Source organism: Lutjanus erythropterus, chromosome 3 (assembly GCF_056507025.1).
Source record: "Lutjanus erythropterus isolate fLutEry1 chromosome 3, fLutEry1.hap2, whole genome shotgun sequence".
NCBI classification, from domain to species: domain Eukaryota; kingdom Metazoa; phylum Chordata; class Actinopteri; order Lutjaniformes; family Lutjanidae; genus Lutjanus; species Lutjanus erythropterus.
In genome coordinates this window covers 41,061,956-41,089,868 of record NC_139319.1, presented here as the reverse complement: position 1 = coordinate 41,089,868, position 27,913 = coordinate 41,061,956, and the positions used below count along the sequence as shown (strand labels likewise).

At 38.2% G+C, this 27,913-nt stretch overlaps 2 protein-coding genes and 1 long non-coding RNA gene across 4 annotated transcripts in view; 1 reads left to right on the top strand and 2 right to left on the bottom strand.

Moving 5' to 3' along the window:
* The window catches only part of LOC146330677 (uncharacterized), a 215,788-nt gene that overhangs the window by 23,401 nt on the left and 164,474 nt on the right, over positions 1-27,913 (top strand). The window lies entirely within an intron of this gene.
* LOC146330692 (uncharacterized) lies at positions 11,671-26,651 on the bottom strand. Of its 2 annotated transcripts, XM_084716209.1 has the most exons (6): positions 26,548-26,651; positions 26,151-26,258; positions 25,834-26,046; positions 24,920-25,086; positions 12,516-12,616; positions 11,671-12,095 (listed from the first exon to the last, which is right to left on the bottom strand). In XM_084716209.1, exons 1-6 carry the CDS (start codon positions 26,624-26,626, stop codon positions 11,945-11,947), a joined length of 819 nt encoding a protein of 272 aa, XP_084572335.1. In that variant the 5' UTR covers positions 26,627-26,651; the 3' UTR covers positions 11,671-11,944. The 2 variants fall into 2 exon arrangements, with proteins under 2 accessions (XP_084572335.1, XP_084572336.1); XM_084716210.1 differs by lacking the exons at positions 11,671-12,095; positions 12,516-12,616 and adding an exon at positions 22,902-23,408.
* On the bottom strand, positions 14,444-17,996 carry LOC146330693 (uncharacterized). Its single transcript, XM_084714408.1, has 5 exons — positions 17,498-17,996; positions 17,101-17,208; positions 16,784-16,996; positions 15,125-15,291; positions 14,444-14,536 (listed from the first exon to the last, which is right to left on the bottom strand). The coding sequence occupies exons 1-5, from the start codon at positions 17,661-17,663 to the stop codon at positions 14,444-14,446; spliced, it is 747 nt and encodes a 248-aa protein (XP_084570534.1). The 5' UTR covers positions 17,664-17,996.

Genomic DNA, 27,913 nt, shown 5'->3' with positions numbered 1-27,913 from the left:
ATTAAGTCCAAATCTTTGAACAGCTGGTGTGTTTTTTCACAACAGATTTGAATTTCTCATTCATTTAAGTTAATTGCACATGTTGTTGCACAGGTATAATTGTCTGCAATTTGCACAATAAGCACTTACACATGGTTCACTGATCAAGACTTATGAGTTAATTCTCTGAAATCGTTCTCTTTATCAACATCTGTCAGACATACATCTGTATTCCACAATGTGACATTAAATGTTAATGATGTCTGCTGAATCAGCAAATGACCTCCTGGCTGACAGTAACGGACAAAGAATCACATGGACGTCATTTTGTGGCTAATTTGTCGATATATCATTTTACATGGAAGATCAAAGGTGAAATTTCTGTTCACAGTAAATGTAATCAGGGGTGTAGCAGGAGGTGAACCCAAGAGAACTCAGTTCATCACCTCTTTGAAATGAGGCTGAGAGTTTATTCATCTATTTTCAGATCAACCGCATCAATCAGTGAGGGAAAAAAGGCAAACTACAGTTTAGCCACCTCTGTATTTACCACTACACCCCTGTAACATATTACCACACAAAATAAATCATCTGTGTACCACAAGGTGAAATTTGAATCAGAAAAACTCTGATTCATGACAGCATTCAGCTAGAAAAAAAAGGAATAGTCTTGCATAGAAGCAAGACATGCATTTCAACAAAAAAGTAGAACAAAACAGAGATTTGTACATAAAAGTTGCAAAACCTTTCATTTTGGCCACCATCACCAGGTTTTGAAGCAAGAATGAAATGTATTGGGTAATTTTCTACCTTTTGCAAACATGCAACAGAGTTCTGATGTCCCATCAAACAGTTCCACTTACAGTTAAGAGGATGTTAAAGTGTAACTTGTAGATTGGAGCCCCAAGTGAATCAATGTTTAGTGAAATGTAGAAACTTTTTTTAAATGCCTAAAAATGACAAACTGGATGTAACATAGATCGAGGCAGACGGGCCAAATTAGATCAGAATTTGCATTAATAAATATGGATCCCAATGCTAGTTTTGACTGTGAATGTTGAAAATGTGTATTGATATGAATATGATAGGCCACGAGCTCATGATTATGAGCCTACAAGGCGTCAAAGAGATGAGGAACAGAACAAGGTTAGGAGAAATAATGAATCAGTGGAGAAACAGACAGTTATCTTGGTGAGAGAGAGAGGGGCAGAGGGAGGGGGAGAGAAAGGGGAAGGGGGGAGAGAGAGGGAGTAGGAGGAGGGGGTGTTTGTTAGGTGGTTGTGTGGTCAGAGTCAGCCAACAGTCATAGTTGTGGAGGCAGAAGTGAAGTCCTGCCTCTTCACCTGCATGAAACACACCCAGGAGAGAGAGCCAGCGTCTGCTCTTCTCCTGTCAGGAAAACAGTGGACTCCTGACAGGCAGGAGTTTGTGCACCTGTAACATACTCAGTGAAAGATGTAATTTCCAAAATATCAAACTATTCCTCTAATTAAAATCATTTTACATATCTTCACTCACCGAGCTGATTTTGTAGTTCGTCTCTCTCAATAGTCAGGTTGTTGTTTATTGCCTGTAGTTCGTCTCTCTCAGTGGTCATGTTGTTCTTTATTGCCTGTAGTTCGTCTCTCTCAGTGGTCAGGTTGTTGTTTATTGCCTGTAGTTTGTCTCTCTCAGTGGTCAGGTTGTTGTTTATTGCCTGTAGTTCGTCTCTCTCAGTGGTCAGGTTGTTGTTTATTGCCTTCAGAAGGTTTTTGTCATTCTCTGTCTGGCTGTAATTTGTCTGTAGTTCATCTCTCTCAGTGGTCAGGTTGTCATTTATTGCCTGTAGTTTGTCTCTCTCCACTGACAGTTGATTTCTCTGTGTGTTCCAGGTACTTTTATCTTGAATCCCTGTAACAGCAAAGGTTCAACATGTTGGAGGCTCACAGATCACTGACATCATATGTAAGTGTGATGTATCATAACCATTGACTTGATGAATTTGTCAAACTTACAGAGGACCAACAGGACGATGACAGCAGCCAGGAGGACGAGACACAGCAGCCCCAGAAACACTCCAGCAGCTCTGGGTAGAGTCCTCTTTAGAGGACTTGGATCGACCACAGTCACGACATTATTGATGTTTTGATAGATGTCTGTGTTTCTTCTTTCTTCATCTTCTTCTTCTTTCTTGTCTGTGGACACAAATAAACACAGCTGATGAGAGTTTATTTTAAAATGAATTAGTTAAGTGATGTGATGTTTGATATCAAGCATCCTGTCATCCTACATTCACAAATTTACTGTAACAAATATGAACATGATGACAATGTCCAGTTTTTATAGTAACTCATAACTGAAAAACAAAATACCTGAATAAAAAATGTAATGTTTCTAATGTTCACATCAGGTAATATTAAACACAGTGTCCCATGTATGTAGGACACATGAGACAGGCAGACAGACAGACAGACACATGGACAGAATAGACAGATGGATGGATGGATAGACAGAAAACACCCATTCTTAAGAACAGTGACAAATCATGTCCCACCAAAAATAACATTAAAAGTTATTAATGAAAACACTGTAATTCTAATCTTTTGGTGGAAATTTATTCATTAAGAATTGATGTATATATGAAATATGTGTTGTTCCTGAAATGATCTGGTTTGCTTTTGACAAGAATTCACAGCTTCGAACATTTAAAAGAAATGTGTTAAAAGCCTTCAAAATCTAAAACTAACAATACACACTGATGACTCTGGTATGAAAATGTGTTATTATAATCATCCTTGTTTTAAATACATTTTTGTATGAAAATGTTTGTTGTTGTCTCCCAGAGTTCTATCAACTTATATTTTTACAAAAACACAATTTAATCAGGCATAAAAAGGGTTAGCTGTGACCTAAGGACCCCTGTCTCACTTCCTGGCTTAAAAAAAGTTAGGAATACTGCTCAAGTACTAGTAGACTATTTTTTAGACAAATTCATGAAATAATATTTCTGTCAGATGTGTCTCATCATAAGATGTCGACTCTGTAGTCTTTCTAAATCAAAGATAAATACGAATTATGTTTTAAAAATGTATATTTTGATTTTAGGAGAACTTAAAAAATAAAATGGCTGCTCAGCATGAATATTTTGTAAAATCAAAAAATGTTACATTTTGTTGAGTCTGTACGATGTATACATTCAATAAATATTTAATCAGTAGGAGGCTGGCCCATTACAAGGTTTAATAGCCAAGAGTTTGATCTTTTAACATTTTTTTTCAAGCATAATTGAAGAGTAAAAATCAAAATACCCTCAAAATATGTCTTTGTCTCAATTCTAAAGAATGAGTGATAGCTAGCTAGATAGATAGACAGATACTTTTCTGTTGGTCATCAGTGGTGTTGTCCGGTGGTTGCGGTGGAGGAGTACTCCCCTCTGTCCAGCAGTTGTCATAAATCACATTCTCAATCTTACCACAGACGTCTTCATTTCCTCTTTCTTCTTCTTCATCTTCCTCGTCTTTCTTTTTGCCTCTCTGAAATCGAACTGTTTTGCTAAGGTCTGGCTTGGCATAGATATCCTCAGACATGTTTTCTAACTTCACCTCAGACGTGCTCTGTTCTGTTTGTGCTAGTCATTCAGTATTTCAGCATTTATGTCACCATACTATGTCTAAAGACGAGTGAAGTAAAGAATGTCCGCTGAACATTTGAAAAGGGAAGAAAACAAAAATGGCAGAGGTGGGTAGTAACGCATTACATTTACTTAAGTAACTTTTTGGATAAATCTACTTGTAAGAGTAGTTTTAATGCAACCTACTTTATACTTTTACTTGAGTATATTTATGAAGAAGAGACACTACTTTTACTCCGTTACATTGGGCTACATTCCGCTCTTTACTTGGAATTTTATTCACTGGTTATTCAATACACGGCCTGTTTCTTTTATCAGACTTTTAATATTGTTTTTTATTTATATAGCACTTTTCAAGCTTACGTGCAAAGTGCTTTCCATATTAAAAGATTTACAGAATAAAAAGGGAAAAAAGTCAGACCATTTAAATAGAGTCAGAAGATCATGTTGAAACATTTAAAAGTGCATTTAGAGCAGAGAGATACAAACATTTTCTTAAAGACAATAAAACAGTAAAACATTAATAATAGTAGGCCGTTCTATAGAAGTGAGATTTAAGAAGTCGCTTGAAAGCTTCAGTGGAGTCTGCTGATCTCACATTAAGGGGAAGGCTGTTCCAGAGCCGAGGGGCCACAACTAAAAATGCACGGTCACCCTTAGTTTTAAGTCTAGTCTGAGGAACAGCCGAGAGATTTTGATCGGCTGATCTCAAGGGCCTGGCTGGACTGTACAGGGTTAAAAGCTCCTTAACTGTTCCTCCTGAACTGGTAACCAGTGCAGGGATGCTAAAACGATGATGATAGGCAGGACTTTCTAGATTTAGTCAGTAATCTGGCTGCTGAATTCTGGATGAGTTGTAGTTGTGAGACCAAGTGTGAGTTTAAACAGGTAAAAAGAGAGTTACAGTAGTCCAGGCATGACAATATAAAAGCATGTATGACTTTTTCTGTGTCATTAAAACTGAGCATGTGTCTAATCTTGGAGATGTTTCTTAGCTGGTAAAAACAAGACTGTGTGATCTTCCTGGTGTGCTGTTGAAAGGACAGTTCACTGTCAAAGGTTACTCCAAGGTTCTTTGCTACAGATTTTACATTGGTGGAGATTGGACCTAGAGAGGACTGTATCTGTAATTTGTGATGTTCAAAACCTCTGTTTTATTGCTGTTGAACTGTAGAAAATTCATTGCCATCCAGTCCTTGACACTGGATAAACAGGAATGGAGTATGCTGAGACTGTGTAGTTCTTGAGGTTTAAGTGAAAGGTATAACTGTGTATCATCGGCATAACAGTGGAAGGAGACGTTGTGTTGCCGAATGATATGTCCAAGGGGTAGCATATAGAGGGAGAATAAAACTGGTCCTAGAATTGATCCCTGGGGTAGTTCATAAGTGATGTCCGCTGTTGCTGACTTAAAATCCAGAATGGAGACAAAGAACTTCCTGTTTTCCAGATGCGAGGAGAACCAGTTCAATGCAACACCAGAGATTCCTGCCCATGTACTCAGTCTGTCAATAAGAATTCTGTGCTCTATAGTGTCAAAGGCTGCACTTAAGTCCAGCAGCACTAGAACAGAGCAGTGACCTGAGTCTGCAGCCAGTAACAAGTCATTTGTCACGCGAAGAAGAGCTGTTTCTGTGCTGTGTAACTTTCGAAAGCCACTCTGGAATTTTTAAAAAACATTGTTGTTCCTTGGTCCCTCTAAAAGTTGTGTTAAGATCACTTTTTACAATATATTTGAGATAAAAGGTCATTTAGAAATTGGCCTAAAGTTTCTTAGGTCTGTTGGATCCAACGTGGGCCCATTAAGAAGTGGCTGAACGCAAGCCGTCTTGAAGAGGTCTGGCACACATCCAGAGGAAAGGGAGCTATTTATAATGTTGTGCTAAAGTGTCCATAGATTTTTTCAAAAGTTTGGTGGGAAGAGGGTCAAGTGGGCAGGATGACATGCTCATATGTGACACAGTGTTGAGAAGGTCCTGTAATGATATGGGTTCAAAGCAGTTCATTAGATCTAAGTGAGGGCCAGGAATATCTACAAATGATTCAGGGGGGGTTAACTGAGCTCTAATAGATTTTATTTTTTCTATGGAAAAGGTGAGGAACTTTTCACACTATGCAGCAGATGAGGCAGTTGCAGCTGGTTGCTGGGGGTTGACAAGGTTATTAATCGTGCTAAATAGAGTACGAGGATTATGCTGATTAACAGAAATTAGCTGTGTAAAGTAATGACCTTGAGTCTCCTTCACCTTGTTATTATAATGTTGCAATAGATCTTTTAATATTTGATAATGCACTTGTAATTTACTTGATTTCCACTGTCTTTCCGCTTTTCTGCATGTTCTTTTGAGGGACCGGATGTCTTCATTTATCCAAGGGGTTGCTTTTATTGTTGATTTCAGTTGAGATTTTAGGGGTGCCACCATGTCCAAGGTGGATAGGCATAATTTCTGAAAAGTATTTGTAAGGTAATCTGTATCTGAGTGACATGTCAGAGAGTGTGCTGTCTTGTTAAAAAGGGTAATGAAAGCTTCTGCTGTGTGCTCATTAATAACATGAAAACGCACCTTCCTTTTGGGATTTGTCTCCACAGTCTGGACCACAGTGTCAAACAAGACGCACATATGATCAGATACAGAAAGGTCTATGATGGAAAAATTATTTACAATCGACCCCATGGTAAACACTAAGTCCAATGTGTGGCCTTGGTTATGAGTTGGGCCTTTAACATGTTGAACCAGATTGTAAGATTCTGTGATATTTAGAAATGCTTTATCATCAATATGGAAGTTAAAATCACCAACAATAATTAATTTGTCGTAACTGACAACAATTGATGCTAGGACTTCTGAGAATTCTGTTAAAAACAAAGGATTTGTTTTGGGTGGGCGATATACAAGAAGGCAGAACTGTGGAACTCCTGTGGAGAGGCACAGTTTATTTTAAACAGAACCTCAAAACTGGATAAATCACCCACAGAAATAGGGCTAGACATAAATTTACCCTACCTTCAGTTAATGAAGTCTCCAAATTCATTAAGAAATCCAAATCGTCAACCTGTCAATTAGACCCTCTTCCCACTGTCCTTGTAAAAGCCACCCTCCCCTCTCTGTCCCCTCTCATCACTGACATCATACACTCTTCCCTTACCACTGGTGTTGTTCCTTCTGCCCTCAAATCAGCTGCTGTAACCCCAATACTCAAGAAACTTGGTTCAGATCCCAATAACCTCAATAACTTCCGCCCAATCTCAAATCTTCCATTGATTTCCAAAATTCTTGAAAAAACAGTTGCTGCTCAACTCCACACCCATCTTTCCTGCAATAATTTATATGAACAATTCCAATCTGGTTTCCGTCCCTTCCATAGCACTGAAACAGCACTCCTTAAAGTCACTAATGACCTCCTCCTTGCTGCTGACTCCGGTTCACTATCCATTCTCCTTCTGCTTGATCTGGCCGCAGCCTTCGACACAGTTTCACACACCATCCTCCTGAACAGACTTTCCTCTCTTGGCATCACAAACACACCTCTTAACTGGTTTCATTCATATCTTTCAGGCCGCACTCAGTTCATCCAGTTAAAATCATTCACCTCCCATTCAGTCCCCGTCACCTCAGGTGTCCCCCAGGGCTCCGTCCTGGGGCCCCTGCTGTTCATTATTTACCTTCTCCCCCTTGGTCACATTTTCCGCAAACATCATATTCACTTTCATTGCTACGCGGATGACACCCAGCTCTACCTTTCAGCCAAACCTAACTCCACATTCCCACCCTCGTCCCTCACCAATTGCCTTCTTGAAATACAATCCTGGTTCACCTCAAACTTCCTCAAATTAAATTGCAATGAAACAGAATTTCTCTTAACAGGCACAAAATCTACATTAAACAAACTCCATAATCTTTCTATTTCCATTGATAACTCCTCCATCTCTCCCTCCCCTCAGGTTAAGAGTCTGGGTGTCATCCTCGACAGCACCCTCTCCTTCGCCTCCCATGTCAATAACATCACTCGGTCTGCCTACTTCCATCTTCGTAACATCAACCGGCTTCGTCCTTCTCTTACCCCTCACTCAACTGCTGTTCTTGTTCACAGTTTGGTCACCTCCCGTTTAGATTATTGCAACTCTCTTCTCTTTGGCCTTCCGCATAAAACCCTCCATAAACTACAACTGGTCCAAAACTCAGCCGCCCGTATCATTACACGCACCCCTTTAATCCATCACATCACACCTATTCTACAACAGCTACATTGGCTCCCCATCACACATCGCATCAACTATAAAATACTCCTCCTTACCTTCAAAGCTGTCCACAACCTTGCCCCTACATATCTCTCTGACCTCCTCCACATTGCTACACCTGCCCGCACCCTCAGATCCTCTTCTTCCATCCATCTCATCGTCCCCCCCGCCCGTCTTGTTACCATGGGGAGCAGAGCATTCAGCCGCTCTGCTCCCCAGCTCTGGAACTCACTCCCACCTGACCTCCGTAACACAGACTCACTACCACATTTCAAATCCAAACTCAAAACCCATCTGTTTAAACTGGCTTACTCCCTCTGATCACATTTGCATTGTCTAATTTTAAACTGTATTTTGTATTTTATTGTCTTTTTAATATTGTTTTTGCTTTTATGTTGATGATGTAAGGTGACCTTGAGTGTCAAGAAAGGCGCCTATAAATAAAATGCATTATTATTATTATTATTATTACTGTTCTCAAGATTGCAGCCAGACCTCCACCACGACCACTCATCCTAGGAGAACTAAATGATTTAAAATTTGGGGGGCACACCTCAATCAACTGGCTATATTCACCAGGCCGAAGCCAGGTTTCTGTTGAAATGAAAGTTTGGCCTGATAGTGACCGTGTATTAAACAAAGCACATTTACAGGTTCTCCATGACTGGCTGTTTTGATGTATCTTAGATTCCCTCGCTGTCCCTCCATGGCGGATAACACAGGCAACACTTAATAAGCTTGTGTTAAATTTTGTATGTGAAGCCAGCCAACCATTTTCTTTGGTTGAGATACCATCCTTTAAGACTATGATAGAAACCTTGCAACCTCAGTGTACAGTAATGACAAGGGAAATGTGCTGTAGGATATAGGAAGAATGAACACAAAGAGTATAATCATCAAAAAGTTGAGCACCGTGAACCTCAGCATAGTATGAATGTTGTAAGAATGATATGAATGAATAAAATGTTTTGAAATGACTAAATTATTATCTGCTCCACTCCTTTCATTCAGCATAACAAACACCTAGACTCTCGCTCACTGACTTTTAAACCTCACTCCAAATAATTTTTGAAGAGTTCAAACACAGTGGTCAAGTGCTGTTTACAAGGCACTGGTTTCAAAAACGTCTGACAGAAGAGAATGTTTTGGTAATAAAGGATTTACCATTTTTTGTGGATGAATTTGCCTTAATTTATGTCATTTTGTAAAGATTTCATTTATTATTGTTTTGGTTATAGGGGTATTGTTTGGCAACATTTGAATTTGCACATTATATTTTTGTCTATTTGATTACATTCATGCCCTGATTATTAAAACAATAAATCAGAAGTTACTCAGCAGTTACTCAGTACTCGAGTAGTTTTATCACTTAATACTTTATTACTCTTACCTTTTACTTGAGTCATATAATTCTTAAGTAACAATACTCTTACTTTTGGCGACTCTACCCACCTCTGTGAGATGGACCTACTCTGGAATGGGGCCAAAGTGAGCCTGACCTGCCTCCAAGTGGGCTGCGGTGACGTCTTGCTGACCACGACCAACTGATGAGCCTTCTTTCTGCCCCTCCAACAACTGAGTGTTGTGATACTCAGCTTGTGTGTGCAGGAGAGCTGAGAGAAAGATGTTTCTTACAGTCTCTTTATTTTCAGCTCTCAGCACTTTTGTAGTTTCTAACAGAATCTTGATGTTTTGAAGTTTAGTTTCTCTCCTGTTTTGCTGTTTGTACTTTCAGGTATCTGCATTATTTTACTGTTCCATACTCGCTTTCAACTGTGTTGGAGTCATGGTACTGCTGATAAAACCCCCGAATGAAAACATTTCCTGTCAGTGTTGCTTCATAATAAAAGTGTTTAAATAACAAAACAACTTTTATTGTGAAGAATTTAAGGAATCTGTGTTTATTCCAGAGTCTTATATGAATAGTTTATCCACTGCTTTACAGCCGTTTAGCTCAAGTCTCCTCGAGCTCGTCTTTAGTTAAAGACACCTTGAAGCTGGTAATCCTGTTGTAATGGAAGTGCAAACCCCTGCTGCTGCTGGGCTGATGGGAAACTGAGTCGAGCCAGGCCCGCTCTGTGTGTGGAAAAGGGCCAGTTGTCTGCATCTTCTCCGTCATGGCATGAATATATATGAACCTGGATACAAAGCTGTGTGAAATGTAAGCAGACCTTAAAGGGACAGTTCAACCGGAGATGCTGAAGGTTGGGTTTAGTTTTTCAGGTCACAAAACACTGCTGGATTTTCACAGAAAACAGAATCACAATGCAGAATATCACAAACAACTTTAGTGAATGGTGACCAGTTTTCAAACGGTAAACAAAACAAAAACATAAAATGCCTCCATACTGCTTGTCTAGAGTAATCCAAGCCTAATTTACACCATGTTTATAGTCTGTCTTCACTGTTGATCCTCAGCTTGGAGCCATGTTCACATGCACACCGCTTGAACTGGGTGTGTGTGGTGCAAAAGTGTGCATGTGCAAGTGAACAGCATGTCGAGGAGACTTGGATTATACCAGATGAGCATTATGGAGGAATTTTATGTTTTTGTTCTGTTGTTTTTTGGCATTTGAAAACTGGTCACCATTCACTCCCATTATTTGGGAGGTTCTGCAACACTGTTTTCCTGTGAAACTTCAAAAGTCTTTTGTGGACTAAAAAACTGAACCCGACCTTCATGAGGACTAGCATGAGGGTTATTAAGGAAGAAGTTAGTGTTTTGTCATTATGTTATTTCTTCTCTGACATCAGGCTTGTGTTGAAATAAACCACATACGCAGGTTTGTACAACTTGGGCGGAACAAGTTCTTATTCTTCTGTTTATCAGAGTGAAGTCTGGGCAGAAAGTATGTAAGTTTTCATCATCATTAAGTAAAAGCCTGTAGATTCACCTTATTTACTCATCTATCTATCTATCTATCTATCTATCTATCTATCTATCTATCTATCTATCTATCTGGACTGAGAATTAATCAGAGATCCTGGGAGAAATATATTTATTTAGCATTTTGCTTGTTGTTATTATTACATGATAAAGACAAAAACAAATAAAAAATGAATATAGTCTTAGTGAAGTATCAGCACAGCAGTTTATTTCTGCATAAATCAACAGAGTACAGAGATGCACTCCTCTGCTCTCAGAGGAGGAGAATGTACAGCATGTTACTGTTATTTCACATGAGTGAGAGCAAAACAAAACAGAAAAACAGATGTAGAATCAGTCCAAGAGCATATCACAATAATTTGATTTTAACAAAGTATTTTCTTACAGATAAAGTTTGATAAAACACTGCAGATTAAATCATTCCAGTTATTTCAGTCAGGAGAAGGGGCTTAAAATCACAACACAGTTTTCATTTGGAGGATAATTATGAGGCTGATTATGTCCTCAGTACCAAGAGACGAACAAAAACTCATCAGCCAAGAAACTGAACCATCACTAAAATATTAGAACTGTTGACATCTGTGAATTATACTTCCAGTTCATGTTATTATGAGGCCCCACATGTTTATTTTTGATGTTACATTCTGTGGTTCTTACTGTGGAAATCCTTTTACCTCCAGAATCAACACAATATGAAAGTTGATTGTAGCTTTAATGAACACAACATTAGTGAAGTGTTTGAGCTCAGCAGGTGATTTATTCAATAAAAATACAGCAGAGATGCACTCCTGTGTTTTCACAGGAGGAGAATGTACAGTGAGATATTTCCAGAGGAGGGACCGAGTCACTGCTGTGTAAGTCCCATGTAGGTCTCAAATCTTTGCACTCAAGTCCAAAGTTGAGACAGGCAAGTCTCAAGTCAAGTCCCAAGTTGAGTTTCCAGCCTTCGTTAATTTGAAACTCCGTTAATTATTTCAGGAGATGAATTGATTCATGCATTCACACTTTTTAAACAACAGACTTCTTCATCTTTGGACTTGGGAGAAGGTGTCAAGTATTTTAAACTCACAAAGCTCAAGTTTCAAATCATTTTTGATTTTGTCAAGTTGAGTTAAAGTCATCAAATGAATGATTCACGTCATGAGACTTGAGTCCACACCTCTGGATATTTCACATGTGTGAGCACAAAACAGATGTGGGATCAGGAGGATGTCATAATTATTTGATTTTACTGAAGTATCTTCTCACAGATAAAATTTAATGATGACCAGCATTTGTTATCATTCCAGGTTTCCAGAGGAGATTTTTTAATGGCATGATAAATTTCAACACAGTCTTCATCTTGTTCATAATTATCCGGCTGATTAATTCTCCAGTACCTAGAGATGAACAAAAACTGATTAGACAAAAATTATTATAAATCAATACAGTTGACATCTGTGAATTGTACTTTCAGTGCATGATATTATGAGGTCCCACATAAATAAAAGTGAATATAAAGAAAGAGAAATGTCAGGTGTTTGATTTGGGAGTCACATCATGGATGTTCACAATCACACAATCTGTAGACAGAACTCACACAAACACAGTTCTTTATTGTCATTATATAAAGCTGAGCAGAGCTCATCTCTGTATCATCTGTCTTCTTTAATCTTTGAATTCAAGTCTGTGCAGACTTTGTCTCCAGAGACACATTAAGACCACCCTGGACTTTATTGTTACTTCATCAATGTCTCCCTGTTCTGACACACATTTAGAGTGTAGACAGTCAATAGATGAGAAAATGGAGAATGTCATACGTTTCAGTAGCGTTTGTCCCATCTACCCATTTCCAGACTCCCTCTGTCTCTTCATCAGTCAGACCAATCCAGACACGCAGATCAAATGAGCTGATAAATCTCTAGATTTTAAAGAGACAATCAAGTGAATCACAATTATGGTCAGTTATTTCTCATTGTTTATTAAGTCTTTCCAAAGAGATCACTTAAACAGCCCCCTCTGACAAAATTAAGGATGGCTGAATTCCATTTAGCTGCCTCAGATTCAGGCTGCCATATTGTTATGAAATAGGAGGGTTAGAGCTCAGGACACATTTGATATCTGATCACTCTGAACATGTTTGGAGGACATTCTCTCTGCAGCCTGGGCCACATTGAAACATCACCTACTCATCTGACATCCTGAAACTTTATCAACTTGGTGAAAAGTTAATTATTTGGGCCTTCTTGTAGGTTCTGCAAATGTTAAATGTTATTTCTTTTTTTGTGTAAAAAACAATTCTTGTCTTAGATATCTCTTACTCTTTTTTGTACAATTCTATAAAGATTTGTAATGTAAGAAAACTGTGTAAATGATCCACCTGTGCGTATTTGAGCACATGTGAATGAGACTTGTAAATGAGTAATTAACGCCCTGATAATATTATATACAGCCACGGTTTCTGCCCCATATGACAGGAAGTGTTTGTTCATGAAAATGGCATCAAAGAGAAAAAAGAAGAACTTTACGAGTTTGGAGTTTGACGTCCTGCTTTCAGAGATCCATAAAGGAAAATCTGTCATTTTAACAGCGTCAACAGTGAAATTATAAGACCTGCTAAAGTAAAGAAACAGGAAAAGTGAATGCTGTTGATGTCGTGTTACCTGTGGGTTTGAGTGTCACTGAAATAAAGAGGAAATGTCTCAATATGAAAATGACTTAAGAGGAAAAAGAAAACCCAACTCGTCACAGCCACAGTAAGGTTAAGGGGAAGTTTTCATCATGGAGAAAGACAACAGAGTAAGTGAGGATGTTTTCCTGAACAAACAACTGACAGCAAGTCATAATGGATCACTGAAACATATATATGTACATTTATAATTATATTATCATTTGAAATGCTGTCAAACAGGATAATGTCGACATAATTATGAAGTGTAATTTATTTTTCAGTCTCAAAATGAAATGAAAAGAGTGAAAAACTTCAGTTTGGCTAACAGCAGACTGACTGCACAACATGACTCTACAACACATCTGGACCTTTTGGAAATGTGTTCATATCTGAAAGAAAATTCAAAATATGAGAAAATGGGTGAATGAACAAGTTCTCTTAAATCACTCGTATGCAGCACTTCAGAACAAAGTGAGGGGAATAAAACAGCTGAACATTCTCACTTATTCTGTCCTCTGTCTCTTTCATGAATACTTCCCCTTAACTCTTTTCTCTCACTGCAGTCTTTGATCGCCCCTTACTGTGGCTGTGACGAGTTATTTTTTTCACTTAAGTCATTTTCATATTGAGACGTTTCCTCTTTATTTCAGTGACACTCAGACCCTCTGGTAACACGACATTAACAGCACTCACTTTTCCTGTTTTCTTTGCTTTAGCGGGTCTTTTAATTTCACTGCTGATGCTGATTATTGGGGTGTTAATTATGCTCATTTACAAGTCTCATGCACATGCAGTCAAATACTCACAGGTGGATCATTTTCATGGTTTTCTGAACTTATGAGTGTTTGTTGAATCTGATGTGGAGTGTTCGTACAAACCTTTTGTCCCAAAAAAGTCAGAGAAATTTAAGATAAGAATATGAAAATGTTCTTGCGTGAGACCCAATGTGTTTTTGAGAGGAACAGACAGGAGGGTCGCTCTGTGGGGTCTGACTCTGTCATTAATGTGTGTCTTTGTCATGTGTGATGTGAAAACATCAGATTTCCACACAGCTAAAACAAGTCAAAGTGTGTGTCCTCACAGCATGAAGCTGTTGTGCTGTGCTGCTGACAGCGCAGGTAAAATATGAGGCTTGTGTTGGCTGATAGAGGAGTTTAGTGTGGTGCTGAACTGAAAATAAAGGAATGAATAAATGACCAAACAGAAAGGAGTCCACTTGTGATCAGATCAGCTAGGACACATGTTAATACTGGGTCTGAACAAGGTTATTATTTCTGCAGCTTTGTACAAGTCATTGTGGATTCATCTTCCTCCTTTTTAAAATACATTTCTGTAACCTGTTTTGACACACTGACCTTTATTTCTTCATCTTTTTAAATTTGTCTTCTACCTCATACTAAACACACTATCAAACGGGTTTGTTTAGTTGTTGTCTATATTTTAGATGAAATCCTTTAAAGATCCAGTGTGTAAAATTTACAGGGATTTATAAACAGAATTTTGAAATGTGGAATATATATTCACTGGCTCTAGCATTTGCATTAGTTTTGTGGCTGCCGTATGAGTAGGAGGGTGAGATGAGGTGTAGATGCCACTAAATCCTACACACTGGTCCTTTAACTGCATCATAAAACACAGATAACAGGAAGTCCTAATATTCAAATGATGAGTTTGGGAAGGGAAGCATGTTTTGTACTTTGGTAGCATTTATAATTTAGAAAAGTTTACAGAGAAAGAAATAAAAACAAAGTCACTCACCTGTTCCTTCTCATTAGATATGATCACCAGGTGTGCATCCTGATCCTCACAGAACTTTTTGCTGTCATTCCAGTTTTTCTTTGATTGTATTGTTGGTTGTTTCTTGTTAGAAATTAAATAACAGCTCTTGTTAAATGGTATCCAATAGTCCGGACAGTAATGCGTCTCTATTTAATGACACAAAATGATAAAATAAATGACATGCCTTCAGCAACAAAACTTTATGACACGATTAAAGACAAACACAATTCAGATCATCAAGCAGAAACACCACTCTCAGTTTTTATATGCTGTGCTGTATGTTACCCATCTGTTCTATCAATCAGTTAAAAAGCTCTCCATGTCTAAACAGTGAAGTGGAACTGCATCCCCACGTCTGAGCCTCACTGCACCATTTTGAGAAATGCTAAAAAGAGGGAAAAATGTTGAGGAGGGGTGTGTGCAGGGGCGACACAGGACAAGGACAGTAGGGGGCGTGGCTACAACAGCTGCCTGAGAGAGCGATCACTGCTCTGCTAGTAATCAGAGCTAACCTATCATGGTTGACTGCTGTCAGACTCTCTGTGTCTGTGAAGAAACACTGGAAACATGGAGAGTCTGCTGGAGCTTTGACAGTCTCTAGAAGCACATTTGTGACCTTTTTTTCTGTGTTTTATCTCGAGCTAACACTAGTGACTCAGAGAGGCTGCTGGAGCTCTGCTGTGTGTTGTATTAATAGTAGAAGCCCTGCTGTTGAAGTCCAGTGGACTCTTGAACAGCATATGTTATGGAGCAAAGACACCTGGATCTTCATGTTGTCAAGTTTTTTGAAGTCAGAAAAGCCAAATTTTAGGGCAGCAAGACCATCAAATAAAAACAATGATCTGAAGTCCAAGGAAATAATGACTTCAACTTAAAGGTTACAGATGGTTTTATTTGAGTCTTTTTTCCCTTCATTTGTTAACACAGGGGTAAAGGGACACTGGAAGTCAGTCAGAGGTCAGTCTAAATAATGACATCAAATATCAAGATAATGACTTATCTCAAAATAATTAGTTAGTTAGTATCTCTATTGATGAGAAGCTTTAAAATAGTGAAAATAGTTGAATAATAAGATTGAGTTGTTGTTGTTTTTTTTCAAATTTAACTCATTCTTGTGAGATACTACTTCATTATGTTGGGATATTAACTTATTATTTTGAGATAATAAGTAATTCCTTTGAGACAGTAATTCTTTTTTTGGAAATAGTAACTTGTTATTTTGAGATAATAAGACATCATTATTCTTTTGACCTTGTTGTGAGCAGTTTGTAGGAACTAGTTTAGAGAAAGCATCTCTACTGTTGATATCTCCAAATTAGGCAACTCACAGCAAAACAGTATACATGGATAAAGAGCACCAAAGGCCAGATAAAAAAGTATTTTTAATGTTGGGGTGAATTGTCCTGTAGAGGCATTATGAATGCTCAGGTTCAGACAAGGTCACAAAATGTTTATAACACAAAGGTTTGTTTAAGTTGACGTGAATTCAGAATTTTAATTTAAAAACATGTAAATTTCTGTTGTTGCTTGTCAGATTCTCTGTTTTCTCTCTCCCAGCCAGCCAAGTTTCAACAAGTGTAATTTCCAACATGTCAAACTACACCTTCAATTCAACTCATCATTGATATTTTCACTCACCGATCTGTTTTTGTAATTCATCTCTCTCGATGGTGAGGTTGTTGTTGACGGCCTTCAGAAGGTTTTTATCGTTCTCCAGCTGGCTTATGGTTCTGGTCAGGTTCTGGTTGATGCTTTTCATTTCACTGTAACTTGACTGTAGTTGGTCTCTCTCACTGGTCAGTTGGCCGTTGTCCTCCCACAGTCGATTACAGTTGTCTTTGTCTTGAATCACTGCCATTGCAAGGGTTCAACACATGGAAGGTTCACTGACCACTTATATCATATTTATGTGTCATGTATCATAACCATTGGCTTGATGAATTTGGAGAACTTACAGAGAACCACCCGGACGGCAACCAGGAGGACGAGACACAGCGGCCCCACAGACACTGCAGCAGCTACGATCAGTTTCCTCTTTACTGGACTCTGACTGACTGAAGTGGCTGTGGACACAAATAAACACATCTGATGAGAGTTTATTTTGAAATAATTAGTACTTTTTATGTTCACACAACTTTCATTTGATATCAAGCAGCCTGTGATGGAACAAATGTCCTGAAACAAATACGATATGATGTCAACGTCCAGTTTTTATAGTAACTCATAACTGAAAAACAAAATGACTGAATATAAACTGTAATGTTTCCAACAACAAACAAATGATCAGTGACATTAAACACACTATCACATGTATGTAGGACACTTGAGACAGACAGACACACAGACAGATACTTTGCTGTTGGTAGTCAGTGGTGTTGTCCTGTGATTTCGGTGCAGTCCTCCTCTCTGCAGAGCAGTTCTCATAAATCATCACGATATCGATGTTTTCATCGTCAGCTTCCTTTCTGCTCTCCTTCTCACCTGTCTGAAATGAAACTTTTTTGTTGAGGTCAGACATACTGTTGTCTCACTTCACCTTAACTCAGATGTGCTCTGTCTATATCACCAGAGATCCCACACAAACAGGGAAGAAGAGGTCTATTTATGACTTTTAGTAAAGGGAAGAGGAACCATAACATCCCATCATTATTCTGTTTTTTGTTTTTTTTGTTTTTTTATCAGCTATTAACTGTGGTAGAAAATCTTGAACATGACTTGTGCATTGACATTAGGTAACCTGAGAGGACTCCTTTACAGCTGCACAACTTAATCAAAAAAGTCAGAGATTGATTATTTTGACAGATTGTGATATGTGATATGATTAGAGGAAATGATCAGTTTTGAATAACAATTTTCACGTCAACTGAAAAAAAATGAATTGCAAGGATGTGATATTAATTGAGGTCTGAACCAAACAAACTTGTTTTCTGTCATCTGAAGATTTTTCCTTTTTCAGAAACTTGCAATTTGATTCTGCATTTTGGATATTGCACCTGGCCATACCATGATATTATTGTGATTATGATTAATTGAGCATCCCTACTTTGCATTTTTTATGTGAGGAAGCTCTGGTTGTCTGGAGGTAAAGATAAGATGGAGACTTGTGGAGTGATTATGAACCATTATAGGAACCATATCAAGCTGAAATGTAAGGAGAATTCCAGTTATTGTAATGTATTGTAATGTCAAGTGCATAAACTGTAAAATATACAACAAATAAAACTTTTGTTTGATTCCCTGATGATATATATACACAGGTTATTGAGTACTTGTGGTCCTGTATTGACACTCCAGAAGGCCTGGAAGGAAACTCAGATTCTGGGTATGAAACTTGTGTGATGTCCAGTGGGATCAGAGAACTTGTCCCTGATGCTTCAAACGCAGCAGCTGCTGATGAAAAGTCAGTTTCCCTGCACTAAAGAGACATGTTGCCAAAAAATAAAATGCCTACAGGCTGTGTAACAGTACTCCCTGTTGTCAACCCCAGGCCCCCTCAACATGTTCCTACAGTTACCACAAGTACACCATGATACCCTGGTACTCCAGTAAAAGGTGGGGCACCATGTCTGAGCTGATGCATCATCAGGGCATCAAACAGTCCTGTCTGCCTCCTCAGGAGCTGAGTGGTGAGCTGCCTGTGCTCCTCCAGGGTCGTCTCTTCAACAAGTCTCTGAAGAAATAATACACAGGAAATACAGATAATGTTAATGAGAGGTCTGATATTATGTTGGTAATATACTCATATCACTGCAGTTTGTGATGTACAGGCTGTTCAGAGTTTCTCCAACATGTCTAAAACAATAACACGTGCTGCTTAATGCTGTTCCTCTACAGTATTTATAGCAGTAACGTCCCTGATGTTTCACAGGTAATGATGACTCATGTTACTCTGAGATTACTTATCAAACTACACACAACAGTAACATCACTACATGTAGAGCACAGATCTGTAAATATAACTGTGTTGAATTAGGATTATTCATAACACACAGACCATGTAGGAATATAACAAAGTAGTTTTCTAAATACATACCTTCATAACTTCTCTCCGGTCGCTCCTCCACCACCTCTCACTCACCAGGCCCTGGCTGCTCCATGACCACAGCCTCTCTGCTCCCTCCCTCTTCCTCTTCCTCTTCCTCTTCCTCTAACTTCCAAGCTGTAAGTCAGACGTTGAGTCTGTAAACGGGGAATAAATATGAATCCAGCCAACACTATCTCCCATCATACTAACTGACTAAAATACTTTGCCAGTGTCATCTTATATCACCATGCAAAACAGCTCGCTAAAACATAACCACAATATCTGGAAAATAAGTCAAATAATCTTACATAAACGCTAAGACTTGGAGACTAATAATGAAACATAATTTACAAAATGATCTATTTAACAAACCTCCTCACTTGACAGACTAGTTGATGCAGGTGTTAAAGATGCCATTTTGTCACCTGATGGCCACTGTGCACTTGGAAATGAAGGGGGGGGGGGGTTTCACTTGGCTGCAATCTGCATTCTGACCACTAGATGCCACTACACACAAATTACACACTGCACCTTTAAGTATCAGCACAGCAGTTTATTTCTGCATAAATCAACAGAGTACAGAGATGCACTCCTCTGCTCTCAGAGGAGGAGAATGTACAGCATGTTACTGTTATTTCACATGAGTGAGAGCAAAACAAAACAGAAAAACAGATGTAGAATCAGTCCAAGAGCATATCACAATAATTTGATTTTAACAAAGTATTTTCTTACAGATAAAGTTTGATAAAACACTGCAGATTAAATCATTCCAGTTATTTCAGTCAGGAGACGGGCTTAAAATCACAACACAGTTTTCATTTGGAGGATAATTATGAGGCTGATTATGTCCTCAGTACCAAGAGACGAACAAAAACTCATCAGCCAAGAAACTGAACCATCACTAAAATATTAGAAATGTTGACATCTGTGAATTATACTTCCAGTTCATGTTATTATGAGGCCCCACATGTTTATTTTTGATGTTACATTCTGTGGTTCTTACTGTGGAAATCCTTTTACCTCCAGAATCAACACAATATGAAAGTTGATTGTAGCTTTAATGAACACAACATTAGTGAAGTGTTTGAGCTCAGCAGGTGATTTATTCAATAAAAATACAGCAGAGATGCACTCCTGTGTTTTCACAGGAGGAGAATGTACAGTGAGATATTTCCAGAGGAGGGACCGAGTCACTGCTGTGTAAGTCCCATGTAGGTCTCAAATCTTTGCACTCAAGTCCAAAGTCGAGACAGACAAGCCTCGAGTCAAGTCCCAAGTCCTAAACTTTGAATTTTGAATCTTAAACAGGTCATAATGCTCTCAGCCCCAAATGTGAGCCTCGACTTACTGTCCTTTGTACAACAACAAATATCAAACGATGTTGGAATTTGTTGTGTTTTTGTGGGTGAACCAAATTGTGTTTGGTGTAATGTTAGTTGTTATGGTTCTGTCCTGCAACATGATTGGTGTTACAGTTCAAAAGGCAACTAAGAGGAGGTCCCAAATGCAGACAACAGAGAGCAGAGCAGATCCAAGAAATGTAATGATTAACAAAAAGATACAAAAGCTTACACCAAATTAAGGGAGCGAGTCTCAAACAAGGCAGACGAAAACAAACACAAAAAACTTACAAGGCAACTAGAACTCAAGAGGGACGTACTACAAAGCGAGATTAATGGGTTAGCGAGCTATGTTGAGTCTAAAGCCAGGATTTTCAGTGTCACGAAGGTGGCTCTCTTTCAACCTGGCTAGATCACCATGGTAACTTATACTAAACTCATAGCCTGGTCGGGAGCAGGTTATGTTCAGAGTTTATGATTAAATCGTCTGTAAAAAGCGCCGTTCTTTAACTTATAATTGTCCTAACAAGATTGTTTATGAGCGATATAGCTTTTAAACTGAGGGAGGATGTTAATGAAACATTACTGAGCTGTATGCTCGTAATATCACCGAACGAATCAATATAATGTAAAAATGAAACAGCGGCACAAACGGTATGCATCGCGCTGTCATGATGGTAACCTCCGTTTGGTGATACAGAGTCATTTTTCCTGTTTGCTCCAGATCATATTAACACTTTAAATTGACATGGTATATAATCCACACAGTAAAATAATAATGAAGCAACTACAGACACTTTGAATACTTTTTACTGTTATCTGTTTTGTCTCGGTGATTTTGCAGCTCAGATCACTGATTAGAAAATTCATCATCATTTATCACAGACAATCTTAAATCAGTTAGACTCATTATACGTTGGTTTGGTCAAAAACTTCAGTGATGTCCACGTCTCTGTCATCATAGGACAGTGTCAGACAGACTTCATCATGTTTAAATCTGCTGTATGGAGTTTTATTGTTTAATGTGCAGTTTTCATGTTAGAATAAACGGCAGCATTAAGACCACATTTAGTCGATCAGTCATTTTCTGACATCATTCTTCTTCTCCTGCTTTATTTACAGCAACAATGTTGCCTTTTGCCGTAATGTATTTGTATGTTTTCCACAGCTCATAATTATAACAAATTCATGATTTTGACTTAAGTAAGTGGCTCGATCGCTTCATTTCATGTGGAAGAAGAGTCAAATGATGCAACAAACGCCCCTTTTATATGAACGCGCACAGAGTCTGAAGACGAAAGCCTGGATTAACAAAGTGAGTTGATAACCACCATCATGATACCCGTTATCTCTGATTGCGGTTTTAGGCTTTGTCATGCAGAGAAAGCCTGGCTGTGTTGAGCTTGCTTCGTAGTATACCCCCAAGGAGATGCAATAATAAAAATCCAGGGAAGAAAACCCCAAACAAATCCATCCAAGAGAAGAAACATGTGCAACCAGAATCAGACAAAAAAAAAAAAATGAGTATGAACCAACAACTAAGGAGGACAAGACACATGATTAAATACACTAGGGAGGGGGAGGAAAACGAGACACAGGTGAGGGCATTCAAAGACAGGTGAAAATAATTAGTGATCACACAGGGCGGGAAAACAGACAAAGACAGGAAGTAAAACCAAAACACATGAGGGAGAACCAAGACTACAAAATAAAACAGGAAGTGCCCAAAATCCAAAACCATGACAACTGGATGCTGTCTGACTGATTCAAAACAAAGTGAATCTCACAGATCTACTGGGAGAGAGAATGTGAGGGGTTTTCTTTTATAGATTTACTCACGAAACAGAAAATTTCCCCCCTTTGGTGTTTGGCAGGTGATCATTTGGGACCCTGGTAGTTGATTCAAGAAATTAGGGGACAATAATTGATTCATGGATTCAGACTTTTTAAACAACAGACTTTTTAATCTTTGAGCTTGACAGAAGGTGTCAAGTATTTTCAAATCAAAGCTCCAAGTCCAAGAGAAGTCATTGGAGTTCAAGTCCAAGTTGAGTTGCAAGTCTTTTTTGATTTTTTCAGGTCAAGTTACAGTCATCAAATTTATGGTTAAAAGTCTGACTTAAGTCCAAGTCATGTGACTTGAGTCCACACCTCTGGATGTTTCACATATGTGAGCGCAAAACAGATGTGGAATCACTCAAAGAGCATATCATAATCATTTGTTTCATCTGACTATTCATAAATTAATCTCACAGATAAAGTCTGATGATTCACTGCAGTAGAAATCATTCCACTTTTTTAAATAAGTAGAGTGTGTTCCAATCACAACACAGTTTTCAGCTGGTTTATAATTATCCGGCTGATTGACTCTCCAGTACCTAGAGATGAACAAAAACTGATTAGACAAAAAATATTATAAATCAATACAGTTGACATCTGTGAATTGTACTTTCAGTGCATGATATTATGAGGTCCCACATAAATAAAAGTGAATATAAAGAAAGAGAAATGTCAGGTGTTTGATTTGGGAGTCACATCATGGATGTTCACAATCACACAATCTGTAGACAGAACTCACACAAACACAGTTCTTTATTGTCATTATATAAAGCTGAGCAGAGCTCATCTCTGTATCATCTGTCTTCTTTAATCTTTGAATTCAAGTCTGTGCAGACTTTGTCTCCAGAGACACATTAAGACCACCCTGGACTTTATTGTTACTTCATCAATGTCTCCCTGTTCTGACACACATTTAGAGTGTAGACAGTCAATAGATGAGAAAATGGAGAATGTCTTACTTTTCAGTAGCGTTTGTCCCATCTACCCATTTCCAGACTCCCTCTGTCTCTTCATCAGTCAGACCAATCCAGACACGCAGATTAAATGAGCTGATAAACTTCTGGATTTCAAAGAGACAATCAGATGGATCACAGTTATAGTCAGTTGCTTCTCATTTTTATTTTCTCTCATTCCAAAGAGATTACCTAAAGATCTCCCTTCTAACAAAATCAATGATGGCTGAATTCCATTTAGCTGCTTCAGTTTCAGGGTCCTGGGGTTCTTCATGCTGACTCACTGTCCCACTGTCATGACTTAGTCACACTACATGACTTTCAAAGTCTTTAGATGACTGTACTGTTTACACTACACAACTTTCTGTCTTGTAGTCAGGAATCTTAACATTGTCGTGCTTTGCACATCACATGACTGATCAGAGACGGGGGACACACATCACAAGATCTTTCACTCACTACAATTCTGCCTCCTCTGCATTTTACAGTTTAACATTAAAACACTCGCTGGAAGTGAATTAGCCTTGAATTAACCTTCAAATTTCAAGCAAGTCTCAAGTCCCTGTTATGAGTCAAGCAAGTCAAGTCATTCTTAAGTAACAAGTCAAGTCATATGAAATTCTGACAACCTCCCTCAGCATAGAAATGGTGGTCATGACAGTTTTTTTCAGTATTAATGAAAACTGTTGCAGCCTGCTAACAGCTTGTAACTGCCACTGATCTGTGACATTCTGAGGCGTCAATAACAAGCCTCCTCTGTCTGTCATGGAGTAAATATATAAATGTATGCTGATGACACCATTATTTATACTCACGGAAAAAGCACAGAGGAAGTGGCAAACAAACTTAAATCAGTAAAGGAGGAAGTAGCAGAGTGGCTTCATCACTACTTTCTCACCCTATATGCGGAAAAACCTTCCATCACACAGAATGAATGAATGAATGAATGAATGAATTAATTAATTAATGAAATGGTAGTTGAAGCAGAATCAAGAATGTAAGTCATTAATTTTAATTCTATGAACTGTTATTAACTGATCAGACAACTGTTTTGTAAATAATATGTGTATCCTGTAACTATGTACATTTTGTACATTATTTTATAATGGTTGTTGTATATAATGTTATATGATATTGTGTTGGGCTATGTAGTTCTAATACATCTCTAAAAGGCCTTAAAGTGAAAACAGAAGTACAAAACAAAAAAAACTACATGACGATGTTTAGGTTTCCTGCCCTGACTCCTCTTCAGGAGGATCACATGATTTATCTTTGGCTGCATCTGTCTAAGGCTCTTGTCATGTGACACTGAAAGCTGCTGTTCTCTTTTTAATACTGTCACAAACAGTCAACACTCATTTCAACGAGCCCCCCTCTGTGATAGCTGCTGTGTACACTGGCATGTGCTGGTCTGCCTACAAAAATGAAAACATTTAATACATATATTAAAGTCCTTATATATTATATCCTGACTGTCATAATATGCAGAAGGTTACACGCCTCATTTTCCTGTTCCTCATAATGTGGACTTCTCTTCCCTTTATCGTGATTTTCAGGAATCTAATTTTCAAATAAAATTACAGTCAACAACAAAAGAAACACTTCCTCATCCACTCACCTGTTCCTCCTTGTTAGATATGATCACCAGGTGTGCACCCTGATCCTCACAGAACTTTTTGCTGTCAGTCCAGGTTTTCTTTGACAGTTTCTGATTGTTGGTTTTGTTAGAAATTAAATAACAGCTCTTGCCAAACGTTATCCAATAGTCCGGACAGTAATGTGTCTCTATTTATAAAATGATAAAATAAATGACATGTCTTCAGTCACAATTTTTCATATAACAATCAAAGACAAACACAATACAGAGCATCAAGGAGAAGCTTCTATATGTATACTTAATAGATATTTAAATAGAAAATATATACATGAATAAATTAATGATATGCCTTTAATCATAATGCTGTGTTCAACCCCTCTCTGAGAAGTCATCTGGAAACTGTTTGGAAATGGGCAGGCACTTAAAAAAACAAATACTTGGCTGGTGATTGGATGAACCATCTGTGCATTATTCTCAATCCATCTCTATTCAAAAACAGTGTCTCTTTCAGAAAATCAGGAAATGGTTACTCAGAAAAATTCACAAACTTTGTTGTGAGCAGTTTGTAGGAACTAGTTTAGAGAAAGCATCTCTACTGTTGATATCTCCAAATTAGGCAACTCACAGCAAAACAGTATACATGGATAAAGAGCACCAAAGGCCAGATAAAAAAGTATTTTTAATGTTGGGGTGAATTGTCCTGTAGAGGCATTATGAATGCTCAGGTTCAGACAAGGTCACAAAATGTTTATAACACAAAGGTTTGTTTAAGTTGACGTGAATTCAGAATTGTAATTTAAAAACATGTAAATTTCTGTTGTTGCTTGTGAGATTCTCTGTTTTCTCTCTCCCAGCCAGCCAAGTTTCAACAAGTGTAATTTCCAACATGTCAAACTACACCTTCAATTCAACTCATCATTGATATTTTCACTCACCGATCTGTTTTTGTAATTCATCTCTCTCGATGGTGAGGTTGTTGTTGACGGCCTTCAGAAGGTTTTTATCGTTCTCCAGCTGGCTTATGGTTCTGGTCAGGTTCTGGTTGATGCTTTTCATTTCACTGTAACTTGACTGTAGTTGGTCTCTCTCGCTGGTCAGTTGGCCGTTGTCCTCCCACAGTCGATTACAGTTGTCTTTGTCTTGAATCACTGCCATTGCAAGGGTTCAACACATGGAAGGTTCACTGACCACTTATATCATATTTATGTGTCATGTATCATAACCATTGGCTTGATGAATTTGGAGAACTTACAGAGAACCACCCGGACGGCAACCAGGAGGACGAGACACAGCGGCCCCACAGACACTGCAGCAGCTACGATCAGTTTCCTCTTTACTGGACTCTGACTGACTGAAGTGGCTGTGGACACAAATAAACACATCTGATGAGAGTTTATTTTGAAATAATTAGTACTTTTTATGTTCACACAACTTTCATTTGATATCAAGCAGCCTGTGATGGAACAAATGTCCTGAAACAAATACGATATGATGTCAACGTCCAGTTTTTATACTAACTCATAACTGAAAAACAAAATGACTGAATATAAACTGTAATGTTTCCAACAACAAACAAATGATCAGTGACATTAAACACACTATCACATGTATGTAGGACACTTGAGACAGACAGACACACAGACAGATACTTTGCTGTTGGTAGTCAGTAGTGTTGTCCTGTGATTTCGGTGCAGTCCTCCTCTCTGCAGAGCAGTTCTCATAAATCATTACGATATCGATGTTTTTGTCGTCATCTTCCGTCTGTAATGAAACTTTTTTGTTGAGGTCAGACATACTGTTGTCTCACTTCACCTTAACTCAGATGTGCTCTGTTCTGCTTGGATGAGGATTTATATTACATATAGCCCACCTGATCAGGGAAGTAGAGGTCAGTTTATCACTTTTAGTAAAGGGAAGAGGAACCGTAACATACCATCATTAATCTATCGAAAATGTTGAGCACGACATTGACATTATGTAACCTGAGAGGACCCCTTCACACTTTGCATTATCGCTGCACGATTGCACTATGCTTAATTTTTTGTTTGTTTCTTTGTTTGTTTTTTTAAACACTTAAAATCGTGATGATGTGATATTAAACAAGGTCTATACCAAACAGACATTTGCTTTCATACAGAGAGCTGTCCTGGCTTGGCTCAGTCTGTCAGCCCAGCATTGCAGTGTTTGTTTCCATTACAACAGGGCTACCTAGAACCAAAGCTCTAGAAAACCCACTTGAAGATTCTGGCATTCACCAGTGTTTTCTTATGTGCTGTTTGTTCGTAGATCAGAACAGAATACACAACGCGCTTTCTAGTGCTGACATGTTTGTGCAGAATAGTTAATCATGTTATCATAATTTTTTTAAATGTTTGTTAATTTCTGTTAAACAATTCTGTGAACTGACAAGGAGTGATAAAGCCGTGTATGTTAGAGAGAAAGAGAGAGAATGACAGAAAGAGGAAGAGAAAGTAGAAGGTGGACTTGTTAATGCACAGCCTGTACTACACAGTGTTTCTGTAAGTTATTTATAATTTACTTAGAGCGCTGCTTTGATACACAACACGCTTTCTAGTGCTGACATGTTTGTGCAGAATAGTTAATCATGTTATCATAATTTTTTTAAATGTATGTTAATTTCTGGAATTGTCCAGGACAGCGTCTGAGATGAGATACTGAACTGGGCCTGGGTGCACGCCTCAGGGGAAGAAATGTAACAGTATCATAACTATATTAATATGATTCATTTTTCTGATGAGAGGAAATAAAAACAGTGAGCTGTTACTCAGCCTAAATACATGTATTTCTCATTTATGTGTACTTGTTTGCAGTAACATGCATCAAGATTCAGGCTGAAAATAAGGATCATTTTCATTGCTTACTTGGTCATTAGCATGTTGATAGCTAGCTTGCATCACTTGACAGTGACTGACTCATGAGCTTGTTTGGGTCCCAGGGAGACACCAAATTTTTCTACATGGTCTTGAGCTCAAAAAGTTTGGGACACTTGGTGTA